The sequence below is a fragment of the Seriola aureovittata genome, chromosome 2, assembly GCF_021018895.1.
Source record: "Seriola aureovittata isolate HTS-2021-v1 ecotype China chromosome 2, ASM2101889v1, whole genome shotgun sequence".
NCBI classification, from domain to species: Eukaryota; Metazoa; Chordata; class Actinopteri; order Carangiformes; family Carangidae; genus Seriola; species Seriola aureovittata.
This window is the reverse complement of record NC_079365.1, coordinates 26397404-26423854: the sequence shown is the minus strand read 5'-3', so window position 1 is coordinate 26423854 and position 26451 is coordinate 26397404. Positions and strand designations below refer to the sequence as shown.

Sequence of the window (26451 nt, the reverse complement as noted above, 5' to 3'; positions counted from 1 at the left end):
ACAGTGCAAATACACCAGAGCTTTTCAGTCCAATTCACTTTCAATGCCTCTCCTTTCGTCATGTTTGCCCCCGTCACCTTGCTGTGGTGCTGTTTTTTAATTCATATGTCTACAGTGATGTCCAAGCCTGCACCATGGAGGGCCAGTCAATCACCTCAGCAGGTGATTTTCTAACCTGTCAGTTATTTTCTAGATTAATTCTTTGATCTAAAATGTCAGAAAATAGTGAAGAATGCCAATTAGAATTTCCTAAAGCCCAACATGATTTCTCCAAATTGCTTTTTTTGTCCAATAAAATAATTTAATGAAAAAAAAAAAAGATTTACCATCACATAAGTAAAAGAAAAATCAGTCTAAAATCAGTTCTAAAAATACATCCATGACTACAGGCCATTCATTCCCGGTCCAGTTTACCGGACGCGTTGACGTAACGTAGCAACCGTAACGCGTTGACGCACCTTGCGTCCTTTTCCGACCTCCAGTTATGACGACAAAGCAGTCTGATGACGTCTAATCGGAGGAGCGCTTCCTGGTTACGGTGAAGCTAAGCTAACAGCTAGTTCTCCCGGGTTGTTGTTGTTCCTCCTCCGCTCAGCGGGGCTCCGCCTCAGTGATTTCCAGGCGGCTTCAGTCAGTGACGGACGGACGCACAGATCAGACTTTCATCGTTAATCCTCCGGGATGTCTTTCCTGGAGAAGCCGGCCCCCGGCAGGCTGCTGCTGGACGACACCGTGCCCCTGACGGCGGTGATCGAAGCCAGCCAAAACCTGCAGTCACACACGGTGAGTGTTTACTGGAAATAAAACGCCAGTTAAAGGATAATAATGTGTAAGTGTAGATGTGAAACTTTGCCCGGTGCTTCCCTGCGGGCTGAGAGATGCCTCGCTGCTGGTGTGTTTAAAATATAGCCAAATTTTTCTGAAGGGGGCGTTTAAGTCTATAGCTGCGTCACCGGTTCCATTATCGGACACTATTGTATAGGCTTCATTTCGTCTCTTTATCTGAATTATAAAAGAACCCACGAACCACCTCTGACTACCGAAGACAATGTAGCTGTAAAAACAAAACCATCGTCCCTGTGAGTCGGTTGACAGTCTCATTTTAACGTGATGCGGCGCATTGGAGTTGCACCGTATCTCCATTATCGGACAGGGGAGGCATCTGACGCGGGTTCTGTAGTGCTGTCACTGATTAAGCAATTTCCTGGAAGCTCGTCCGCAGTCAGCAAACTGCTGATATAAAGGGATTTGGACTGGAGGGTTGGCATGACTGACTGAAGGCCCAGGAGCCAAAACTACACACGTAAAGCCCCGAGAACCGTCTCGGATCTATTGTACGAACTGCCGGTCCCATTAATTTGTCGTCCTATTGATTCTTTTTTAATACAGACAAATAAATACACTATTCAACACAAGATATATGGTTTTGAATTAGTAACGATGTGCTAAAACTAAACACCTGTAATGGACTATGTGGTTATTATTTGCCCTCATCTTCGACTTCCTGCAATCATTGAGAAGACCATGAGCCAGTTAGAGATATTGAGATTTTATTGAAACAAGTGCTGCTCTCTGTAAATGATTTATGCCGAAACAGAGAAGAAATTGATCCGTATGTAAAGTTATATCAGTCATGTATTTTGCAGAGAGCGTCTGCTGAAATCCACGGAAACAATAAATAGTGGGATTTTCTGATATAGAGTTTGGCGTGGAGTCTCTCCCAGCTTTAGTGTTGGGGCCGAGACTATGGTCAGTGTTACTTTGAACTATAATGTGTACTTTGAACTCCTGTGTATAATTAAAAGAAAAAAAAACGGTGTGTAAGCGTGCTTGGCAATGGCCTTGTCATATTATAAGTAAAATAAAGTAGGACAACCGTGTCCGATAATGGGCGCAGGTGTTGTGGGTTTGTTGTTTACAGTCCGGCTGGAATCAGCTGAGCTAGCCTGTTAGCTTTACTGCTGTTGCTCCTGTAAAACAACCACATCTGCCATAATCTTTTAGGAGGCACTAATTCATACGGATGGGAACAATTAATAATATGTTCATAAATTTCCAAATTTCTGTCCATCTATTATATGGTTTAATAGAAATAGGTCACATGGATCAGTCCTTGTTCTAATAGTCCACTCTTCTCTTTAATTCAGAAAATAATTACTGCAGATTTGCTTGATGCTAAATCCGTCACAACATACATAGCTCCAGAATTAAAGCGCTGCTGTGAGGACAGGCCTCTACATATACTGTATAATTGTGTTTGGGCAACACAATGTTGGATTCATCTTGAGCTTCAATGACTAATCATTTCCCTCTAGTTACCAATTACAAGTTTAATGGCGTCTTTTATAATGAAATGAACTGAACATGATGCACTGTTGATTAAGGCAATGGTACAATTCTAACTTACATGGAACTTATTCTAGACACAGGAGAAAAACAAAAACAATTCAATGTCAGACTGATTTTTGACATTTGTAATAACATAATTTACTAAAAATCCAGGTCTGGAGAGTAACCTTGTTCAACGGTATGTTGTGAGATGTCTAGATTTAAAAAAAAATGGAATAGAGACACACTGATTTTTTTTTTTTTTGCTGATATCATTGCTCTTATTGTCCCAGACCCTAATAATCTGTATAGCTCACTGCATTGTATGTTAAGTAACATGAGGCCAAGGATTACTGTGGCACAAAAGACTGAGTCAGCGGCTTGGCATAAATGTAGCAGAAACACTGAATTATATGATACCGATTTAGAAAACTGTGGATAGTCACATCTGGCTGATACCTGATCTACTGAATAAGGTCGGTGCTGGTGCTGATGCCAGTCCAGCGCTTTGCTGCATCTTTATTGTGTAACATTTCTGTTTTTAACTGTCGCTGGTGTCGGGACTTCAGCTGTTTACAGTCATGAGTCTTGGCTGTTTGTGAAGCTGCTCAGCTCATTCGAGTGAATGCAGGATTAGAGCAGAACTCAGTCTGTCTGCAGGAACTGGACGACTGTAAGAGGTCTGAGAGGATTACAATAGAGGAAAATTCCATGTTTACATCATTTCTCTCCTGTTGGTTTTGAGAAGATTTTCCTAAGCAGCTTCATTACAGAGATCAGTGAAAGTACTGACATGATCAGACAGATCCTCAGTTGAACTGTAACTGTACTTATCAAAGCCAGTTATTTGGAAACGAAAGAGAAAGTGACAAACACAATGAAAACCCCTTTGATTCAATGTGGCCTTTTTGTTTGAGGGTGGCACGCTTGTTTTTGTTAATGTTAACAACCTAAGAGTGGCAAAGTGGGTCATTTCTATCCCTTCAATAGGTTTGTTTTGTGGGATGCAGTGAACATTGCTTACAATTTAGTGAAGGATTCCTGAGTGATGCTGAGACAATTCAGAAATCTTGTAAATTTGTACTATTTTGTATTCCTAGTATAAACCTCTCTGAAATGTAATGATTCGAAAAAAGCTGTAATGTTATAAAAATAAAGTCAGGATTGTGAATAAAGTCATTTTATTATATGAAAAATGTTTTGTTTTATGAGAAAAAAGTCATTATTAGAGATTAATTTCCAAAATATAAGAAAATGTGATTAGGTTGAGTTGATTTGCTCAGATGTCATCACATCCTTCCTAAATGAGACTTAACACTCAATTCAAGTAAACAACAACTTCATAGTATTACAACTTGTTTCATAAAAATATTATGAATTATTATATAATATTATTATCGTAATACTATTTTTTTTGTAAGAAATACAATTTTGTATTCATTATATTACTATTTTGTTCCTGATATTGATATTACTTATTTTTCTCATAAAACTAAAACTTAATTTTCATGCCATATTTTTTAAACTCATAAACTTAGTCTTGCAATATTATCACTTTTTTCATGAAATTGTGACTTTATCTGACTTTTTCACATCAAATTACATTGTATTGTGTAATATTATGGACTGATACATGTGAAATTACAACCTTTTCTCATGATATGTTATTTCTCACAGAACTGTGAATTTATTTTGATATAATTATGACCCTTTTCTCATAAATTTCTCTTTATTGTCATAATAATTCAGGTTTTTCTTCCAGTATTCTTACTTCTCATTGTTTCAACCATCACTGTTTCTTCTTATAACATTTTATTTATTTTAAATAGGATCAATTAATAGTGATAATATGCTTTAATGGCCTTGTTGTCTCTGTTTCTCAGGAGTACATCATCAGAGTCCAGAGGGGCGTGTCTTCAGACAACAGCTGGCAGGTAAATAAACCAATCACAACATCAGGTGTCAGTCCTCCAACCTGATAGGTCGATACCAGATAGGATGACACACAGGATTGTACCAGTGGCAGGCGCACCTGACCTTGGTTGTCATGGTTATGGTTAAGGTTGTGTTAACGTCATGCATGAAAGGAAGAACGTTGATTATTTATTTCACATGAGAAAGAACGGCGGCCTCCTGTGTGATAGACCTGTGTTTTGTCGACTCATCCATCCGCCCCGCCCTCCTCCTGATGTTGACTTTATGGCTCTTTATACGACGTCACCTGACTTCCTCTTTTGCTCTCATCATGATTGCCACGGCCACTGGAAGTCACCTAAAAATAAAATTTAATTATACGTCGCCTCAAAACCGATCGATCAGCTTTTCTGGCAGAAATATTGACCAATGAAAATGTCTGGGCCAGGGAACAAAGACACAGATCACTGTCATATATTTTGGAGTTGTCTCTCAGTGGTTTCGTTCAATAAAATTCAAAACATCCTGGAAACTGTCTTTCAAACCAAAGTTATTTTTAGTTTTGAGCTGATCTATCTCTGAGGTAGAGAGATTTATATTTGTTATGAATAGTACTGGCTTGTGGAGAAATCCCTAAAAAGATAAATGTTCAGCTGATGTTCATTCTCTCTTTAAAGTCAATGAAAAGAGAATTTAACATAAAGCAAACGTCTGTCCCGGATCATTGGACCAATAAGGTTTTGTGAGGAGATGAACTGATGAATCACAGTCTTGTGTGTGTGTTTTGCAGGTGATTCGCCGCTACAGTGACTTTGATGTTCTCAACAGCAGCCTGATGGTGAGTTTCACATGTTTCCGTCAAACGTCAACAGCTCTGAGTGTTTACAACATCCTGATCTTACAGATGGACAGCAGAGAAGTGTGTTGTGCTTCAGCAGTGCTTTGTGAAGTTTCTGTGGACATTTTGGGACTACAAACTTTTCACAGCCACTAGGGCTGCACAGTATTAGAGCACAATTAGTCTCATCGCAGGATGTGTAATGTCAAGTAAGAGAAATTAACTCAAACGTTTTTGCTGCTTGATGCAAAGGGAAAACTTGCACAGTTTTCATTTTCCATCTACAAGATTTACAATTTAAGGGTTCTTGCATTCATGGGGTTTGTTGCTAGTGAGTGACATTCAGGCTCTGCATTCACAGCAAACCACCAGTCACAATCATTCATCCATCATTCACAGCAGGCCCCGCCCCCTGCAAGTCATCGACCACAACCTGATAATAAGTAAGAAACAGGAGAAAAACAAAAGGAAACCACAGAAACATGTAGCATCTGCTGTGGAGGATGAACGAGCAGCAAAGAAGAAGTGAGTTGTAGATAATTGGTTTCAGTTTATAAAAACATCAGCCGGATGACAAGAGTATAAGTCTCGCAGTCCACATTTACATATATTAGTTAATCTTGGCCAATTTCTGTTTGGGAGATGATGATATGTTATGACACATTGAAGGTTTTGCTATTGTGTCATCAATTTCCCAGAAGACTCGTCTTGTCCTGTGTGGAGGCAATGATTATCTTTGTACTGAGTAGCTGTTGGTTTTGGGATGGATTTTAAGGTTGTACTGCACAATCTCAAAGCACCGTATCTCTCGACTGTTGATGAGATCCAGCTCATCTTGTATTTCATATTTAGCCGTGCTGGCAGCATCAAGTACTTTGGTTTATGACCAGATATTCCAATTCCCTTCCGCTTCACTTTGTGTTTTGTGCTAGTTAGCAAATGTTAGCATGCTAAATTAAAATGGTGAACTTGGTAAACATTATATCTGCTTCACATCATCATTTTAGCGCTGTCATTGTGAGCATGTAAGCGTGCTGACTGTAGCATTTAGCTCACGCATCACTGGGCCAAAGTACAGCGTCATGCAGCTGCCACTGTGTCTTATTTAGCTCCAATGTGCACATTTTTTGTGAAATACCATGACACTATATATAGTACCACCCTTAGTAACACCACAACCGGCTTGCACTGTAGAAAAAGCCTCTGGACCTGTATCAGTTTTTGACGTGAGGGCAAGAAAATAAAATCATCTTCAATTAGAATATTTGAAGTTCTGTTTATTTTTTAAATTCAGACTCCCATTGTTTTCCAAAAAGTACAAATTGAAAACAAAAGTGGACCCAAGCCAATTTCTTGTGAAACTCCAAAGGCATTTTTGCTGTTTGAGAAACTTCCATTGAAAAATAATCACTGAGGTTAAAAACCATAAACTTTAAGCTTGTTATTAAGAATACTATGGTCAATGTCATGCTGCAGTAAAATCTGAGACCTCAGCCCCAGGTATGTGTTAACCATTGATCAGTCATGTGCACTAATGCAATGCTAGTAGAGTGCAGTGGTCTATAAACATGCTGTGGTTTTGTTAAGTTTTAATTTCAACAAAAAATAATCTAAAATTTGATTAAAACTGATCCTCTGCAGCAAACAGTTGGAACTGGTTAAACTTGCCTTGGGTAAAAGTTTGATTTCAGACTGTTTCAAAGCTCTTTACAGGTCCCACATTCTGTATAAATCTGCTATATTCCAGTCAGTTTACGTAATTCCTGTTTACAAGTTGACCATCAGTTACCACTTAAAATTTCCACAACTGAAAGAAATGAAATCTGTCTAAAAACTGATGAGTTTGTAGAATAATGGACTAAAATATGGACTCAGGATTCCTCTAATGGGTCACAAAGTAAATCTGAGAGTCACATGATGATTAATGGTCAATATCTGATATATATTAATGTGTAATATCGTCATATCGCAACCGAAACTGCTCACAGCGTGTGAAGATCTGAGACTCATGAGAAGCAGACTGGAGCTGAGCTGAGTTTGGGTTGTATGTCACATTGTCATGGTTGTGACTTGTCTTATAGTCAGGTCACATCATTCCTGGATAACAGGAAGTTAGCAGTTTTTCTGCTGAGGTTTTGTCTGCTCAGTTCCTGTGCGGGTCTCACACTGACCCCGACCTCCCATCAGCCCCTGACCCTTCAGTCGGCGTGCAGCAGAACCGTTGGAAACCTGCTGAGAGTCTGTCCGTCTTCATTTTACTCAATTTGACTTTCAGCTTCATAAATACGTAGTTGAAACATACAAGAAAGGATGACAGTGGACAGAGGAAAACGCAGTAACACAATCGTTGTCGTCGTAAAAATGTGAACCGTCTCTCCCTCTCTCTCTCTCCAGGTGTGCGGTATCAGCCTCCCTCTTCCTCCTAAGAAGCTGATCGGAAACATGGACAGGGAGTTCATAGCGGAGAGGCAGAGAGGACTGCAGACCTATTTGGACTCTATTACCCAGCATCCCCTGCTTTCCAGCTCCCTGACCGTCAAGAAGTTCCTGGACCCCAACAACTACTGCGCCAACTACACAGGTTTGTTCCCTCGTTTTCACTGAGACTATTTTCTGTTAGTTTTCACTCTAATACAGTGAACTTAAATGCAGTTTATTTTAATTAGTATGTAAATATAATAACATCAAACATAAAAGCAAAAAGCAAACATCAACCTTCTGTAGTCAAAAAATAAAATGGTTCATGAAATGAAGTTTCAAGTTTTCCAGTAATCCAGGATTCTGTGACTCTCCATCAGTGGACAGAGATTTCCCTTTATTAAAACAGGTTTAGAGAAACATCAGCTTCAAAGTTGGTTGATCTCTGTTCTTTTTCTTGATTTTAAAGTTAATTAAAGTGTGCTCTCTCTCTCTCTCTCTCTCTCTCTCTCTCTCTCTCTCTCTCTCTCTCTCTCTCTCTCTCTCTCTCTCTCTCTGTCTGTGTGTCAGAGATCGCCCTGCAGCAGGTCTCCATGTTCTTCAGGTCGGACTTGAAGTGGGAGGTTCTGGAGCCGCTCAGAGACATCGGTAAGTCTGGTGGTGGTGAACCTGAACCTGAGTGACAGGCAGTGCTAATGCTAAATGCTATCATTAATGTGAACATGCTCATGCTTACTTTGGCTTTGTTGTGTTCATATATTCATTATATTCATCATGTATATGAGCGATTGTCTTTTTTCAGACACAGTTTGTCGTCAGTGAATCAGTGAATCAAATGACTGATAACTGTTTCAGTCACTCTGTCCTCAACCTGGGAAAGTGTCGACAGCTGAATCTGACCACTGATTTACAATGAGTGCATGTAAACACACTGACTGACACCATTGTTTTCATCTCTCTGTTGAAGACGTGCCTGGAGACAGTGTGTTGTTGTGAAGCCTGAGGCTGCTCTGTCAAACTTCCTGTGGTCTTTTATTATCACTGAGCCAACAGAATTATCTGCTTCAGTTTGTTTAATCTCCAAAAGAAAAGAAAGAGAAATGTTCTCCCTTTTTATTTGAGCAAATGAAACCTGAAACGACCTCACAGAGGCACGTAAACCTCTGACGCAGTCGAATGCAGTATGTTTTAATAAACGTTACACACTCTCATGTTCAATTCTTATTATCAGAAGTGGATATGCTCTTTGTTGTTTCAGGCTGGAGGATCAGGAAGAAATATTTTTTAATTAAAAACAAAGAGCAGCCCAAGGAGAGGTATCTGCTGAGCTGGGTGAGTCACTACAACAGCAACATGTGACCGTTCTGTTTATTGATGTCAGACAAGTTTCCACCACAGAAAACAGCTTTCAAGTTAAATCTTCAACATATATGTTCAAGTGTTTAATTAGATTTCCATATATTGATCATCTTTAATGTATTTGAACCAAAATATGCCAAATCACGTCTAAAGGATTATAATATTTCCAGCTCCTGCCCGTCTGATACCCGATCACTTCCTCATGTTTCAATGAACAGCACATGGAAAAATGTCAGAAGCTCAAGAATCTGTAGGAATCTTTTACAAATGAAGTTAAAAAGATTTCGAATTAATTTAATTAAATTCAAAATTCTCTGATGTATTTCTCTAAAAAGAGAGACACTTGTAAGGGAGAGAGAAAACAAGTAAATGTTTCCTGTTTTTCTCTGACAACAATCAGCAGTTTACAGGAACATTCCCCACAATGAGGGATTTTCCCACAGAAAAGATTTAAGTTCAATTCAATCAAATGTAAATAACTGATGTGAAAATATCATCCAGTCAGATAAAGTCTGTAAACGTATTAACTACAGTTTCACTCTGGTCAGCTGACTCTGACTGAGGGGGGCGGAGTGTTTGTTTGTTTGTTTGTTTGTTTGTTTGTTTGTTTGTTTGTTTTGTTGAGGATGTTTGTGGAATTGAAAACAGACTTTCTTTACGGCCTAGAAATGGATTTCTGGATTAAACCTGATTTGTTGAAGGATATTTCTGAAAACACATGACACATGTTTAGTTTTATCAAACTAATTAATTCTTCTTCAAAGATTTTAGAGAAAACATTTCAGGACACTAAATAAGTGTGTGTGTGTGTGTGTGTGTGTGTGTGTGTGTGTGTGTGTGTGTGTGTGGTGTGTGTGTGTGTGTGTGTGTGTGTGTGTGTGTGTGTGTGTGTGTGTGTGTTGTAGGTGGATCTGGGTCCTGATAAGTTCCTGTCTGACAAAGACCTGCAGTCGGCCATGAAGCTGCTAACCAGCCTCTCTGTACGTACACTGTGTGCGTGTGTGTGTGTGTGTGTGTGTGTGTGTGTCTGGCTTTTGTTTTGTTGTTTGAAAATGTATTAGATGTATTATGTCATGTTTTTTGCTGTGGATCAGATACATTTAAATCACATCTCCTCAACTCTGAGTTAATGAATTCTGTTGATTTCAATGTGAAGATTAATAGTTGACGGATAGACTGACATTTAATTTCAGTTCACACTAAGTAAACTTCTCCTCCTCCTCTTCCTCCTCTTCCTCCACAGACTCCATATCTCTGTCCGCTGTTGTTCTCCAGCACCAGTGAGTCTTCAGCTCTGCTCATCCGGCCGTTCAGTGAGAGAGGCTCTCTGAGAGACCACATCTGTAAGGTACACATCTGCGTGTGTGTGTGTGTGTGTGTGTGTCTGTTTGTTTGGGTGAGTGTGAGTGTGCACGTGTGTGTGGAGTGTGTGTCGGATGCCTGGACAGAATTTGACTCCCACCCCCACACACATGCTTTACAACGTTGGAAATTGGGCAGAGCTGCAACTAAAATAGAGAACCACAGGAATGATTGTGCAGAGCAGGAGTAAAGTCAGCGTTTACAGTCTGTACGAAGGGACGTCCGGTAATGACACACAACAGAGTCGAGCTCTAATCTGATCCATAAATCCAGTTTTCTCTCTTCCCTGTAGCAGTGTCACTCTGAAATGTTACATCTTTACAAAAACAGTGTCTCTGTAGTTCTGGATAAACCACAGAAGACGCTGGAAGTTGTTTTCATTGGGACTATTTCTTCAGCAGAAAGTAGTTCCGGTAAGAACTGCTGACTCTCTCTCTCCTCCCTCTCCTCAGGTGAAGACCAGAGAGAGTTACCTGAAGAAGTACTGCAACCCGAAGAAGAGCCAGGGCCTCGAACTGCCGCAGATCAAACTGTACGGCCGCCAGATCCTGGAGGTACACACACACACACACACACACACACACACACAGACACACACAGACACACACACACACACATCACAAAGTGTTTATTAAACCAGTCTGTGTGTATGTGTGCAGGGCCTGAAGCTCCTCCACGATGGCTGCATATTTTACGGTCACCTGCACGCGTCCAACGTCATTGTGGATGACGGCGTGTGTCGACTGATGGATGTGGAGAACGGCATGCTGGGAGTTCCGTCAGTGCTACGACCCAGCTTCACCCAGCTCAGGAAGATCAACGTACGTAAACACTGACCGGGGTTAATTTAACCTGGTTAGATCAGATTGGATTAGTTAAGCCGAGGTTAGATCAGGTGATGTGGGTTTAAACTTCATATAAAATAACCTCCATCAAATTAACACTTTAAAAAGATACACTGATGTGTTTTGTGTCATGGATTTATTTATTTTTTTTACATATTTTGATTTTAAAACATTTTTTATCTGTTATCTTAAATAACTAAATGACATAAATGAGTTGAATTAGCACATACATGCTTACAATCTGTAAGTGCCTCTCTTCTTCTTTCTCTCTTTCTAAAACCAGTGACTCTCGTTACATAAATACATCAACATGTCACAACAATATTTACCACATTAAGATTCAAAGTGATGTCACAAGCCATTCAATATGCAACACCCATCTGAGAGAGGCTGAAGTTATCAGAGTATCTCAGGAGAAAGAAATATTTTTGGATGAATTATCTCATGTTGCTGTGAAAAACAACTTTAATTCCTTCAGATTTTATATGTGCAGAGTGATTCATAAATGTGTGTGTGTGTGTGTGTGTGTGTGTGTGTGTGTGTGTGTGTGTGTGTGTGTGTGTGTGTGTGTGTGTGTGTGTGTGTGTGTGTGTGTGTGTGCAGACAACAGAGAGCATCGACGTCTTCTGCTTTGGACACTTATTGTACGAGATGACATACGGCCGACCGCCAGACAGCGTTCCCATTGATCAGTACCCCACTGTCCCCTACACAGCTGTGGGTACGTACGCGCTCACAAACACACACACACACACACACACACACACACACACACACACACACACACACACACAAACACACCTCATATATATGCACACACACTCTGTCATGTTTCCCCTTTGACTTCCAGATGTTCTGACATCTCAAAGTGTCTGTACAGCAGCGTGCTCTGTTGATTTTTATTTACTGTGTGTGTGTGTGTGTGTGTGTGTGTGTGTGTGTGTGTGTGTGTGTGTGTGTGTGTGTGTGTGTGCAGTCTCAGTGCTGCAGTCCATTCTGTCCACAGAAGCCTGTAAGAGCGGGATGCCGACAGTGTCGGAGCTCATCCAGACACCGTGAGTCTCTTTATTCTTAAATGACACATCAGTTGTCAGAGGACACTGAAGCAGAACACATCCAGCGTGTGTCCAATCACACAGTGACACATTGTTGGTTAAGTTGTCTGTGTCTTCCCTCCACACTGAAGCTTCAAGTTATACTCTGTGTGTTTGCACAAGCGTAGTTACATGCTCACGTTGCAGTGAACCCTGTAGACTGGGACCTTGACAGTATGTTGAAGTGACTGTGCACAAGTCAAAAGAGTGAATCTAGTGGTAAGTGACTCTTTAAAGCTGAAAGTCAACAAAAGCACAAGAAGAGACGGTGGTCAGGTTTGTGTGTATAAGAAAAAGATTCTCTTTAATGCAGAAGAATGTCTGGAAATCTGCAGGAACCAGAACAACATCATAATTTTGTTATTTGTAGCTGTTCAGTCACAGTTTGTGTTTCACAGGTTGTTCAGCGACGTCCAGCTCCAGCACTCTGAAAAACTCCAGATCAAGGTGAGACGCTCTGTCTGACGTTACGTCTGAGTTTGTCCGTGCTTACACAGGGTTCGCTGTTTTTCGTCGTTGTCGGAGTAAATATTCTGAAACTGAGATGGAAAAAAATGCAAACGTCTGAACCTTCCTCCATTTCTCCAGGTTCCCAGCAGGTTAAAAGAGGCACTGAAGACGGCAAAGGAGAGTCTGGAAAAGAGGCTGCAGGAGGAGCAGAGAGTGGTGCGTCACTGATCTCATTTACCATCTTTGAATTCGTTTTTTTACCTTCATACCTCTGAGCGGCTCCACTGGAGACATTTGGGTCAGGTCCCTTCTTCGAGAGTGCATTAACTGTGACGCTCTCATGACAACACTAATGTGGAAAACCTTGCAACATACTTTTCCCACAACCTTTCCATGTTGCAACAACAAACACTCAGTGCTGACATCAGTGTGGAATATTTTAAGCTGCTCTTCCTGTAACGGTCACGGGATGCAGCAACCTCAGCAGCTACTTTCATATCTTCTAATGTCTAGGCAGATTTGAAAAACAACTGTTTCATCAGTGAGCTACTGCATGTGAGGACATGAAGTCTTGATTGGCGATGTGTTGGTTTATCAAGCCTTAAGGTGCAGGTAGAGCAGGTCTCACCTGCTGAGATTTACTGTCAGACTTGAGGAAAAAAGCAGGTTCACATGAAGTATCGGGGGCAGGGTGGCTAGCAGGCGAACAGCAGCGGTCTACAGAGTTGTACTGACCTCTGTCACTGTCTTTACACTCACTGCAGCAAAGCAGCATCTCCTTTTTCTGTGCTGCTGAGATTTATCACCCTGCAGTGATAAAAACGAGAATAGAAACACACAGTGTTACCTGAATGACTGATTTTGACTGAGTCAGATTGAACTCAGCAACTGACAGAGGCAGATCAAGTCTCGACCAGAAGCAGATGTGTCTCACCAGAATGTGAAACAAAGTTCTGTCTGGTCGCCCCATTACGCTTTTCCACATCCACCTCTTACCCAAATCACGATGCTGTTTTTAAGAGCAGACCAACGCAAACTCCAGGCCGAGGTCAGATTACCAATTTAAATGAGTGTATGGTTTTGCTGTGATTTTGTTATTGTAAAATATGTTTTGGGAATCTTCCCCACTTAATTACATTATCAGCCGAAATAGAATTAACAAGGTCCTTTAGGAAAAGATGCACATTTATTATTTCCGATGCAGCTGTGTTGAGGTGGAGTCAGTATTTTATACTGTTCCTGCAGCTGAATGTGTTGATGCACCGACACAAATGTCTTTAAACCAAAAGCAGTGCATAGATTCACTTATTTCATTATATGCTGACTTTTCTAGGGCGGCATTGCATCGTGGTTCTGCTCTTTAGCAGTGATGCTAACGCGTTTCAGTGCATAAAGCAGCTTGTAGCTTCCAGCCTGTAAATATGAAGTTTGCTGTTTGTAAGGAGGGTAATGTTGCGTATGACTGTTTGGTTGAAGCTCCACCAGCACAGGAGGCTGACCAGAGCTCAGTCTCACCACGGCTCAGAGGAAGAGAAGAAGAGGAGGAAGATCCTGGCGAGGAAGGTAGGCAGCAGAGTCCCACACACAACAATACGAAGAAACCTCACGACATCTGAACATCAACATGAACAAACATCTTGGCAACTTCACAAGAGAAATTATTCTGAAAGCTTTCAACTACGGCTTAAAATAAACTGCAGCAGTACCTCTGTCACTAAGACTCATGGGATGTGATGTCACTGTCTTTGTTAGAGTGTAGTTACCTGTTTATCTTAGAATAAAGACAGGAACCCAGACAAATATATCTCAGCTGTTTAGAAAGGCTGAAATCAAACACAGTGCGACAGACGTCAACTCAACAAGTCAACAGCAGGTAGCACACTTTGCCAATGGATACCATACAGGAAATGATGCATGTTGACTATAATGAAATCAGAGCATCTTGAGTCTAAAGCAATGTTGTGTTTGTGTCTGTGCAGAAGTCCCGACAGTCAGCGTATGAAAATGAGGAAGACGTCTCTGTCAGAAACAACAATACCTCTGGTAGGTCGCTGCTGCTACTTAACTTAGTTAGTTTAACTTTGCACTTGATTTGAGTACAGTAGCTAAAACGAATTAAGCGGCGAGTTGTGTTCAAACCTAACCTGTGGATATTTACTGTCTGTCCGTCTGTCACAGTAAAGCTTTGTCAGAGGGAAGCGCCCTGTTATCTGTGGTGATTGATTGATCTGCTTTTCTTTGCATCTACAGGTTCTGGAGCCAGTTCCCCTCCCACATGCCCCTCCTCCCCCACGCCCCCATCCACCACAGGTATGCCTCTGTCTGTCTGTCTGTCTGTCTGTCTGTCTGTCTGTCTGTCTGTCTGTCTGTCTGTCTGTCTGTCTTTCTGTCTCTCTGTCTGTCTCTGTCAGTCTGTCTGTCTGTCTGTCTGTCAGACAGACTGTGTAGCCCCCTCTGTGGTAAGAAACCTACCTGAGCCATAGTCTGTCTCAACACAATAACAGCATCTTTATCATGAACTCTAAATTTTTGTCCCGGTAATTTTCATCTGAAATGTGCATGTGTGATTATGAAAACTAATCATTGACTTACTCTGTGTGTCTCTTCACCTTTTCTCTCATCCTGTGATTACCTGGTTTTCAGACAGGTATCTGTCTCTGCTGTAGCTGTGTGTCTTATTGACTTTGTTGTGACTGTAGATAGCTGGACGCAGGGTGGGAAACACGGATGCTTGATTTTATATTTTAAAGTTTAAATCTGGAAATATTCTATATTTTTCTTACTGAGAAAAAGTAAAAGTGAGTTTTAATAGTTGTTGGTTTTTTTTGGATTTATTGACAATAAGGAAAATGCAGAATACTACCAGATGTAAAATCAGTTTCCTACCCTGGTATTATTGTCTCTCCTCTAATCTCCTCTCCTCTCCTTGTTTCCTCTCCTCTCCTCTCCTTGTTTCCTCTCCTTGTTTCCTCTCCTCTCCTCTCCTCTCCTTGTTTCCTCTCCTCTCCTCTCCTTGTTTCCTCTCCTCTCCTTGTTTCCTCTCCTTGTTTCCTCTCCTCTCCTTGTTTCCTCTCCTCTCCTCTCCTTGTTTCCTCTCCTCTCCTCTCCTCTCCTTGTTTCCTCTCCTCTCCTCTCCTTGTTTCCTCTCCTCTCCTTGTTTCCTCTCCTCTCCTCTCATTGTTTCCTCTCCTCTCCTCTCCTCTCCTCTCCTTGTTTCCTACCCTCTCTCTTCCTCTCCTTGTTTCCTCTCCTCTCCTCTCCTCTCCTTGTTTCCTCTCCTCTCCTCTCCTTGTTTCCTCTCCTCTCCTCTCCTCTCCTTGTTTCCTCACCTCTCCTCTCATTGTTTCCTCTCCTCTCCTCTCCTTGTTTCCTACCCTCTCTCTTCCTCTACTTGTTCCCTCTCCTCTCCTCTCCTCTCCTCGTTTCCTCTCCTCTCTCCTTCTCTTCCCTCCTCTCCTCTCCTCTCGGTCCTGTTGATACTGTGTAATTGCTGATTGGTCCAATGAACCGATAACTGTCATCTGCCTCTCTCTCTTCTTCCTGTGCTGTCTCCACCATAGAGCATGCTCCATTCTGACCGTGTCGTTGGGTAAAGTAAAAGATTTATAATGTCGGTTACGATGATGATGATGATGATGATGAAGGTCTCTGGTGGTTTTTAAAGCTGTCGTACACCCTGGCTTCCCAGCAAGCTCCTGATCACAAAGACCTGCCTGAGGATTATGAACTCGGGTAAAGAGAGAAAACAGACGTAAAAAAGAAAATAGATGTAAAAATGAGCTGGAGCACGAGCCGACAGCAGCACAGGCTAAAGACTCGGCTTTCTCTAAACTGATATACCGAAGGCTGGAACCTGGACCCGTTTACAACCCGTGGTTCTTTATGTGTGGAGAAGTGGTTCATTTTGAGTTAGGACATTTTCAGACACAGGAAAGTGTTAAAAACGTGTGTAGGTCGACAGTAATATTCAGTTCTACAGTGACAAAACATTCACAATACAGCCTGACCGATACTGGACTGGACTGAAGCAGATATTTTCTAGAGATTTGGAAATGGTTAAAATGATGTGATAATGACAGTGACAGTCACTGACTGTCCTCTCTGGTGGACAGTCAATGTAAAGGCACTTCTATCGTGCAATTTCTTGTCACTTATTAGCCAACATACACAGCGATACAATACATCTGCAATAACGTAAATAGGTCCGATTTATCCGTCTAGCTCACATTCACAAAAATCACCAAAAATGTGAAACTTGAATCAAAATGTTGACGCCCTGTGAGATTTATGAGAATGATGAGAAAAATTAGATTAATTACAGAATATATACAATCAATAGTAGTGATAGTAGTGACAAGTGACCTCAGTCACATTCCTCTATAAACTGAAAACCATATTATTCTTAAACAGTTCCAGGTTTTTGAGAATAACAAATGTAGTCCACTAAAACTGTATAATAGTAGATTCAAATCAAGTTTAACCGGAGACTGATGCGCCCAACTTAGAGACAGTTTCAACACTCTCTGACACCATTTATTTATTCATTTACTTACTTGGATTTCCATTAGCCACTAACAAGGTAGTGACTACTCTTCCTGGGGCCCACTGATCGTCATGATGCGATATGATGTAAATTAAGAAAGAGCGCGGTATCTGAAGAAGCGTCTTCTCTGTATCAGCGAGTCGCTGCTGGCCTGGAACAGGGTGTACGCACATCTTCACAAAACCCTCACAATCTACAATGATTTCCAAACCCCTCACAGACAGTCCAGCTCCTCCCCGATTCAGACCTCCTGTTGTCATTGGAGATTGTGATCTGTCAGTTCGGTCTGTCTGCTTGGTCAGTCAGTTAGCATGTCTGTCTGTCTGTCTGTGTCTGGTTTGTTTTTGGTTCGTTTTGTTCTGTCTGCTGATGTTTCTGTGTTTGGGGTGGGGTGTCACAGTGGAGACGTATCAGATCTTTGAAGGATTGTTTTTGATCAGAAGGGTTAGGGTATTGAACTGGTTATAACTCTTATTATATGCAATCTCTTTTCTTTCTTTTTTTTGGACTCATAGGTTGTTTTCCTGCCAGACTTTTCCGTTTCATTCATTTCTGTTAACAGATTAACTTGCAGAGATTTAAAACTTTTTGCAGATTATTTATCACTGTCAACATTTAGTCACTTTTATTTTATTGTTTCAGATTATTCAGTGAATTTCATGCCAGCATGTGAGATCTGAGAATCACAGATCTGGTTTTACTTAAAGTCTAACTGTGGATGTTTCTGGAGAATCATCTGACAGTTACGTAAAACACACTAAAGGTCACTGTGGCTGCTAAATGTAATGAAAGCCAGTTTGTTCCTGGAGAAAAACCGTCACCACTGCAGACAGTAGTGGTCCTGCAATTATTAAATTATATAAAATCTAATTTCTTACATTTTCCCTCTGGTTACATGTCTAATGTGTTCATCAAAAACACTGAAAATATCATCTTCAGACATGCTGATTGTCTCCTGTAGTGACGAGTTTCTCCAGGTTTGGTTACCATCTGTCAGACTGACGGATGTCCTTTCATTACGTGGCAGATGATTCACGGTGCAGTCAGACGCAGGTGGAGTGCGTGGACTCAGGTCGCAGCTTTTGGCCTCCGCTTAAGCTACATGTCTGAGCTCCCCGACCTTTTGCTTTTCTGCCTGTAGTCCCCGGGTGTCATTCAGCTGGGATGCAAAATGGCACAACTGAAAGAGATGTACCAGGTTTATGTTCAACTCACCATCAGTTCACTCTGTTCATCAAAGTGATTCTGACAATGCAAGCACAAATGGACCGCACTGTGAAACACAACCACAGTGGCTCAGATAGTACAGGACAACAGAGAGAGAGATCGAATCAACTACAAGTCCCAGAGGGCTTTGCTGTAAGGATCATCCAATCAGAGAGCTTCAGATTCTGTTGCTGTGCAGCTGATGTTGAGGTGAAGTTAGAGGTTGATCTTGATCATGTTTGGATTTTGGATCAGTTTGATCACTTTAGATTTCATTCCCTCTCCACAGCAGCTGCTACTGAGGATCATGGGTACTGTAGTATTTAAAGCTGTTATACACACCGAAAACCAGAGGAAACATTCCTAACTAGTGACAGTACTGTGCAAACGTCTTAGGGACTAAAAGTAAATTGAGGATTCTTTCAAAATTGAGTTGAAGGTCTGATCTTAGTTGAACTCGTTGGATGATTTGATGTTGGGATTTTGGATCAGCTGGATCTCGGAGAAGTTGCTGCAATTCCTCTGAGGATTTAGTCTGTCTCAGTGTCTTCTGTCTTCTCATGTGATCCCAGACTCCATGATGTTCAGATCAGGACTCTGTGAGGACTAGACCATCTGTTGCAGGACTCCTTGTTCCTCTTGTCTCTGGAGATTGTTCTTCATGACTCTGGCTGTGTGTTTCGACTCATTGTCCTGCTGCAGAATGAATCCAGAACCAACCAGACGCCTCCATGACGGTGTTATGTGAAACATCTAAAGTGCCTAAAAACTTTTGCACAGTACCGTACATCACAAGACTTTAACTCCACATTCTTAAAAGAGGCTGGGACTCAAACCTGAGTGCTTTTCAGGTGTTGACAGAACTGTGTCTATTAAAACCCGTTAAGTCCCTGAACCAAAGGTCGTGTTGAACTGATGGTGGATTGAGTTCGGCCTGGACACTGATCTGCAGGTGCTGGTTTCACAAAGATAAACTGTTTCCCTGTTACTCTGCCAAATCCACAGAACACACAATAAGAAGTTGCCCTTTATATAAAGGGTTCATAGGTTGTACCTAATAGCTTAAGCAATAGTTAATAAATGATTTACTAACGCTTTATAAAGCAGTTTGAAGCCATTAATTACAATGGAGGTTTTCAAGCAAAAAAATGATACTGAATCATGACTCAGCACTAGACATGAAACACATGATATTTTTGTCTCTGATGTACATTTTAAATAAGTGTCCATAAGACAAATTACTTAAACAAATACAGGCTAACATTTGGGTTGCCAGGCTGTCAAAAAAATCCCCTCTAATTATCCTCCTCCAGCATCACACGTAACTGTCAGGAAGACTTCTCCAATGGATCAGTGGATCTGGACCTGCTGCACTCATTATCCCATTATGCTGCTGGATTAAGATTTTTTGACAACCTGGCAACCCATAACTGGTTCTTATTAATGGCTTATAACTGATCTATAAAGGATTAGTAAATTATTTATTAACCATTAATCAATTAAGCTGTTAGTTAAAACCCTTTATAGAAGGTGCCTTATTAGGAAAAGGTATAAAACTAGTTTTAACCAATGAAACGGTCTCTGTTAAAACTACTGACAGTGAACAGTTTTGTAATTTGTCCAATCAGCTGAACTATAGTCACATAACTGCCTCTCCTGTGATGGGAAATGTCTCTACTGGTTGAGTTACTTTATTTCATGGTCAGAGCGTCAAGAGCTTGAACTCTGGTGTAAAGCTAAGAGGCGTAAGGACACTTTTTCCCGCCTCTGCAAGTGTTTGATTTGAAATGAGAGCACAATGTGACCGATCTCATCAGACTAATCTGAGAGTAAAACTACGACCCGCTTGAATCAGTCTCACGTATCTTTGTGCAACCAACCGCTGGGGAAACTGAAGGTCAACAGACGCTGCTGCTGTTGTTTTCTCATTTCTTCCTTTCATTCTTCTCTCCTTAATCCAGGAGCCCAGACTGCTCCTCCCCCTCCTCCGCCTCCTCCTCCACCCCCTCCTATGCTGGACTCCTCATCGTGTCCTCCTCCTCCTCCTCCTCCTCACTCCTCCTCTGATGGAGCAGGGGAAGGTCGCACCGCCCTGCTGAGCTCCATCCAGAACTTCAGTAAGGGCAAACTGAAGAAGGCCAAGACCACCGACCGCAGCAAGCCTGTCATCTGACCCCGCCCACCGTCGCAACCCGTCCTCGACCTGGAAGCTGTCATCACAGCGACATGATGACCCACTGGTTCTGCACTGTGGTCTGGACCGGTTCATGTTGTCGCGCCTTCAGATGTGAAAACAAATCACTAACAAAAAAAACAAAAAAAAATCCAAGTACCATTTTACTTTTTATCCCTGTTTTTGCTTCTTCCTGCTTTAAAATTTCTCATCAGTTGCTGTGGTTGGGGGGGGGGGGTGGCCGCCTCAGTCTGCTCGTTCAAAAACTCGTGACAATCCTAGGCACCTAGAGGTTTGTCTTTCCTGACTGCTTTGTCACCAAGAAACAGTCACCAGGCTCCAGATAAAAAGGTGGTAAACTCGAACTGAGTCTGGTGGGTCGACCTGCGTTTCTGGTCGACCTGCTGCTCCGGAGGTCGCCAGCGGCTCCATTTCTGTTCTTTGGGCTCATGAAAGTGGCGGTTGAACGTTTGGAATTTGAAATTCTGGAGATGCTTAATACCGCTGGATGACAAACTTCAATTTCATGGATCCGAAACTCTAATGTCAGTGCTTTGACACTGTCACGGCGTTGTACGGTGCCCGATCCAGATCCCGCAGCGGTGGAGAAACTGGCCCAAACTCCTGCTTCCCCTCTTTGCAATCATCCTCGACCTTTGACATGTAGCATTCAGACTCTGCTGCTCTGTCACTGCAGGACATCAGATGGGGAACACCTCCAGAAAATAAAAAGAGCAGCATTACATTAAAGTGGTTTCTGTCTGTAATTAAGCCCCAAAAACATGATTTTTTAAAACAAGTGAAAAAAAATCTTCCAGTGCATTGCGTCATATTTTAAAAGACATCAACTTGAAATGAGTGTCTGCATCTTGAAACAAAACAAAAAAGATCGCTGCATTAGAAGCAAGAAAAATTCAAATTGATCTTAGAAAATACTCATATTCATTTACTTTGGAGACAAGACAAAAATCTTAGAAAAAGTGCAGATTAATATTCATTTGTTTTTAAGAGATCAAGAATCAAATTACAGACAGAAATGACTAAGTTAGTTAAGATGAAGGGTGTTTGTTGCAGTGTGTTTGAAACTACACAAACCACAGTCAAGGTGAGATCACACCTGCTGCTGATTTAGTTTGGTCTCAACTAGTGGGAGACATTAATTTGACTTTGCTGCTTTTTGTGCGCATTTAATTCATCAGTTAGATTGCGACAGTGAGACGACAGTAGTTCAAGACATTGGTCTCTTCCTCTTCTCGACCTGTGGTGTTCATTCCAGTTACAAACACAAAGAAACATCTGTATTCTTCAGCCCGGCCTCCTCTAAAAAAAAACGAAATAGCTTTTTCAGACCAAATGTGCAGGAGCCAACAGACTGCACGAGGTAGAGCGCAACATGAAGAGCTGCAACATGATCCTAAAAACCAGTTAATCACGACGCTACCAACTGCACTAGATGCATCTCGCTTGAGGTTTGCCTGGCGCCCTCTTCTTCTGCAGCGGTTTAATGGCAGTGTGCTGGAGAATTAGCGCCACCGACTGTTTACAATAGCTCAGTGCGTTCAACTCTGAATATTCACATAGTGGTGATGGATGGAAACGCACGTCAATTCCTGTTTTCTCCTGCAGATTTTCTAAAAGTTTTGTTGAAATGATCTCAACATTCGGATGGAAGTGTGGCCTGGAAGGACTGCAGAGTAACTGCAGGAATTTAGAGATGCACAAATTTGACAAATCCACCACCCATCCACCAAGACGTGTGATGTTCAAGCGTAGTTTAGTTGAGGTTTGGCTGCTAAACGCGGCAGTGGCAGAGCACAGCCACTTTCTTCATTGGAAATAAGGCGATGTCAGGCTTGCACTTCTGGTGTGAAAGCTTGTGTGTCGAGAGCGTTCAGCTCTTGATTGTACTCAGGGTCTGAAATTAATCTGAAATGACATTATCAACAATATGTCAAATCACTTACACTTGAAATCAGTGCTGATCATTTTCCAACCGAGGCAGCTGTTGGTTTCAGTTCATTTCTATGAAAATCAACCTGCTGCAGAGAGAGAATCATCACAGTCTTTGTCAACATTTTTCTGTAGTTATTTAAAGTTGCATGCAAGGACTTTTGTAGTGCAGAGATGCTCCACGGTGTGTGAGGGTTTTATACTCTAACGATGACTAGGACGCACACGTTTCAGTTCTTTGTGGAAATCTAATGTGGACTGTAGTTTGACCTTGAATAACCTTGTATTTATCATAATTATTGGTAAGAATAATGTTAAGTATTTTTAAAAACAGAAATATCAAGATCAAGATAAGAAAAAAAAAACATAAACCAAAAATATATGATAAAATAAAAATTAGATAAAATAGTCCATTATCATGTGACAATAATTTAACTGTATATAAAATAAAATAAACAATATCAGCAAATAAATTGATCTCTCTGAAGCAAGTTTTACATCTTTCATAGAAATGACCTGCAGTCAGAGACGTGGCGTCAAACCTGCAGACAAAGAAAATAGTTATTTTGACACCTGGTGTTTTTACCCTCCACAGAGCTTCGTTTATCTTCATTTGAGGGTTAATTTCAGACCTTTATTGTGGTGATTCCTGATATTTTAAGTGTTTTTCTTCTGTTTTAATTCTGTTGTATTTTAATGTTTGATGTCACAGCTGAGATTCTTTTATTTTATTGTGCCATATGGATTTTTGTGCCTATGGAAATTTGAATGTCTTTTTTTTCTTTTTGTAAAAATATTGCATGGTGACAATATCATACATGGAGATCATTTGTCACCAGATCATGTGTATGTATGAAGCTCTGTCTGGTGAGCAGATTAACACTTGAGCACACAGGATGTTATTATGAGAGTTTAAGCAGAAGGGAGCCATGTCCCTAAATATACAGATAATGGTTATTTTTATTGTTATTTCATCTTTAAAATAATGAAAATGTCTATTACAGATTTCCAAAACAAACAATATAATGTTATAAAACAGAGTAAAGCAGCAAAAACTCACTTTGGAGAAGCTGAGATGCCTGTTTGGCATTTTTTTTCATAATAATAATAATTAATGATAAAGCACTTATTAAAATACAAAGGGAACAAAGTGCTTCACAGGACAAAAACAAAACAAAACACAGTAAGACTAAAGCAATAAGGAAATTACTTTAAGGACATGAGATCAATATATATAAAAAATATATTTAGGTAGTAACGAGAGGAAGGGAAGAAAATAAGATAAATAATAAAAAATATGTAAAACAGAACTTAAATCTTGGTTTTGTAAAAGAAAAAAAATGGACGATACAACTCTGTCCAACCGCCTGAGAGGAGATCTTCTCCACAGGGTCCATGAAGTAGCTCTTCTGGAGCTTTTGGTCGTTTCTCACAGTCTTCTTCAGCAGATGGAGTTTTGCCCAGTTGTCATGGAGTTACACATGTTGTTAATTTCCATTTTTATTTGCTGAGATACAATGAAAAGCTCCTGAACAGCTTGGTGTGGTGTGTTCAAACTCCCAGTGAAACTGCAGTTTGAAGTAAATATCTTTCGTATGATGTATCTATCATGAGACAGGTTTTGATTTGATCAATTAAAGGGACAGTCCAACATTTTGGGACACAGGCTCCTTCTCTTTCTGATGTGGTGTAAGATGAGAACATGAATATCAATCATGTCTGTCCTTTAAATATGAAGCTGAAGTCAGCAGCCGGTGTAAAGACTGGAGGCAGAGCTCAGTGTGAAGATAACACAGTCCAACTACCAACTCTAACTAATTTTTGCAAAGAGTAACCAAACAAGATATAATGTGTTGCTTAGTGATTTAGAGGTTACTGGAGGGCAGACTTTATTACTTTTGGAAAGATCCAGACAGTTTCCCCCTGTTTCCTGTCTTTGTGCTAAGCTAAGCTAAGCTAACTGGCTTCTGGCTATAGCTTTATATCAACAGACAAATAAGAGAGCAATGTCAATCTCAACAATTTCCCAAAATATTAAAATGTATTCCTTTACTCACATAAAAGTGGGTGTGGCTTCCACTCTCAGTCACGCTCACGCACGATCACCTGACACGCTGTGTGCTGAAGTGTTGGCCTGTGACAGAGCGGCTGTTCCTGCAGCCCGACGACCCATCACCGTGCACCAAGTTTTTAGCACTCGGAGCGTTTTGTTTTAACTCTGCTGCTCCGAGCTGAAGTCATTTGTTTTTATTGTTCAGTGCAATCCGGTCCAATGCGATGGTCTTCACGTCCTGAATGGTCATTGAATTGTATCAGAATGTTTCTCTGCAGCACTTTACCCATGAGAGGTGGGAGACAAGTCCAGAGGTGTGTTTGTGTTTATGAAAACAATCTGCAGACCCTCACACGGCGCTGGACCACAACTACATTGGTATGAAAAATAAAAACCACTCTCCAGTGCGCGGGTCGTTCACAGCGACCCGCGCACGTTACACTAGATGCATCAAATGTCTTCGAGTTCGGTCCGACTGTCATCTTCAGATAGAAAGAGTTTTGCAGCTGTAAAATCATCTTCCTCATTATCAGTATTGAAATAACTGCAGCAAGCCTGTTGTGGTGAAATGACAACTGTAACAACTGAGTGAACATTTGATTAAAAATGGTTCAGGAAAACTGCGACTAAGTAGTATTTTTGCAAATACTTGACATAGACATAAAAAAAATAAAGTGAAATACATACACATTTTAATAAAATTCATCTCAATTAAAATCAATTCATTAAGTTATTCAAGGCTAAAAGCTAAATAATTAATATTTTTCCATTTGATTATCACACACTAAATGCATAAGGAAAATACATATTACAATGTTTAATGTATTTCTCTTTATTTCTTTATTTGACTATGAAAATCAAATATGCACGAATCTGTGTTCTTCTATTTTTGGTGTCTATATTCATATTCATTTTATTAAGTTTAAGTAGTGAAAAATAAATCTGCTTGATCAGGACGGTGTGGCTGTGATCAGATTTGACTGACAGAGCTGGAAACATGACACAACAGATTTTGAGTCAGATATTTTAAATCTGGATGTTAAGTGAAAAAAACATGTTTTTCTTGTTGATTGTTTGAGCCAAACCCTTTTAGCCACGCTGTTGCAAGAAGTTTGGACACGTAACAACCATATGTGTTGTACTTACCTTAAACCTGCAGTAACCGTTTGTTTTTGTGTTTGTCTGTTTTGGGCCACACAAAGTTGTGAGCCAGGCAGCTAAACACCGAGCTGAAACTCACTTTAACGATCCATGCAGCCGAGGGGAGCTGCACATTCAGGTGATAATCCCCGTAGGAAACTTTTCATACCGTCACATTTGATATATTATTATTATAGTAGAGCGTATATGACGTAGTGACAGACCTGAGAGGTCACAGCAGCTTCACGTTCTGTGACCGGACTCAATGTGTCAGCTTTAGAGAACAGATGAATTAATTAAAGGACTCAAACTCGTGTTTGTCTTTTACCAATCTCCCCCCTTTTTTGCTTAGAAATGAAGAGCAGAGTGATACAGCAAGTCTCAGTGTCATCAAGTCTCAGCTCAGCTGGAATCTGAACAGTCATAAACATGCAGCTTCTTTTAATGTTCGCAGAATAATAGTTTTATTTGTGACTGAATTCATGTCATGAACTGATTTTCTTAATCTGACACTGCAGGCTGCTGTCTGTGAAAAACAAAGCAAGAAATTCAAAGAACATTAAAAGTTGATGGGAAAACATTCTGACTGTGTCAAAAACATACTTATCAAATCAACATGAATCTTTTTTGTTTAATACTAAACACACACAATAATGTGAAAACCACAGTTTGAGCTTTTAGGAGGAGCTAAGTGCCAAACCCATTTCTTCATGAGCTTGTTGTTTGCCTTGAAATTGTTCGAGCCTCTTTCTAAAAACACAAACTGTATTTTTTTTAA

General features: G+C 40.7%; 1 protein-coding gene across 3 annotated transcripts; it reads left to right on the top strand.

Annotated features, from left to right (window-relative positions):
- Positions 1-99: 99 nt before the first annotated feature.
- pxk (PX domain containing serine/threonine kinase) lies at positions 100-25159 on the top strand. Of its 3 annotated transcripts, XM_056363604.1 has the most exons (19): positions 100-783; positions 4212-4262; positions 5033-5080; positions 7475-7661; positions 8069-8146; positions 8757-8830; positions 9763-9837; positions 10101-10205; positions 10672-10773; positions 10879-11040; positions 11668-11785; positions 12041-12119; positions 12557-12605; positions 12747-12824; positions 14085-14171; positions 14588-14651; positions 14859-14918; positions 16169-16197; positions 20319-20453. In XM_056363604.1, the coding sequence occupies exons 1-18, from the start codon at positions 682-684 to the stop codon at positions 16183-16185; spliced, it is 1536 nt and encodes a 511-aa protein (XP_056219579.1). In that variant the 5' UTR covers positions 100-681; the 3' UTR covers positions 16186-16197; positions 20319-20453. The 3 variants fall into 3 exon arrangements, with proteins under 3 accessions (XP_056219579.1, XP_056219560.1, XP_056219570.1); XM_056363585.1 differs by lacking the exon at positions 16169-16197 and having other exon boundaries at positions 20319-25159; XM_056363595.1 differs by lacking the exons at positions 14085-14171; positions 16169-16197 and having other exon boundaries at positions 20319-25159.
- Positions 25160-26451: the final 1292 nt, after the last annotated feature.

Excerpts from the sequence above, each read along its gene's own strand:
- pxk (XM_056363585.1), top strand. The coding sequence starts at position 682 with ATGTCTTTCCTGGAGAAGCCGGCCCCCGGCAGGCTGCTGCTGGACGAC. Across the intron at positions 784-4,211 it reads AAAACCTGCAGTCACACACG|GAGTACATCATCAGAGTCCA; the intron begins GTGAGTGTTTAC and ends TCTGTTTCTCAG. Across the intron at positions 5,081-7,474 it reads TTCTCAACAGCAGCCTGATG|GTGTGCGGTATCAGCCTCCC; the intron begins GTGAGTTTCACA and ends CTCTCTCTCCAG.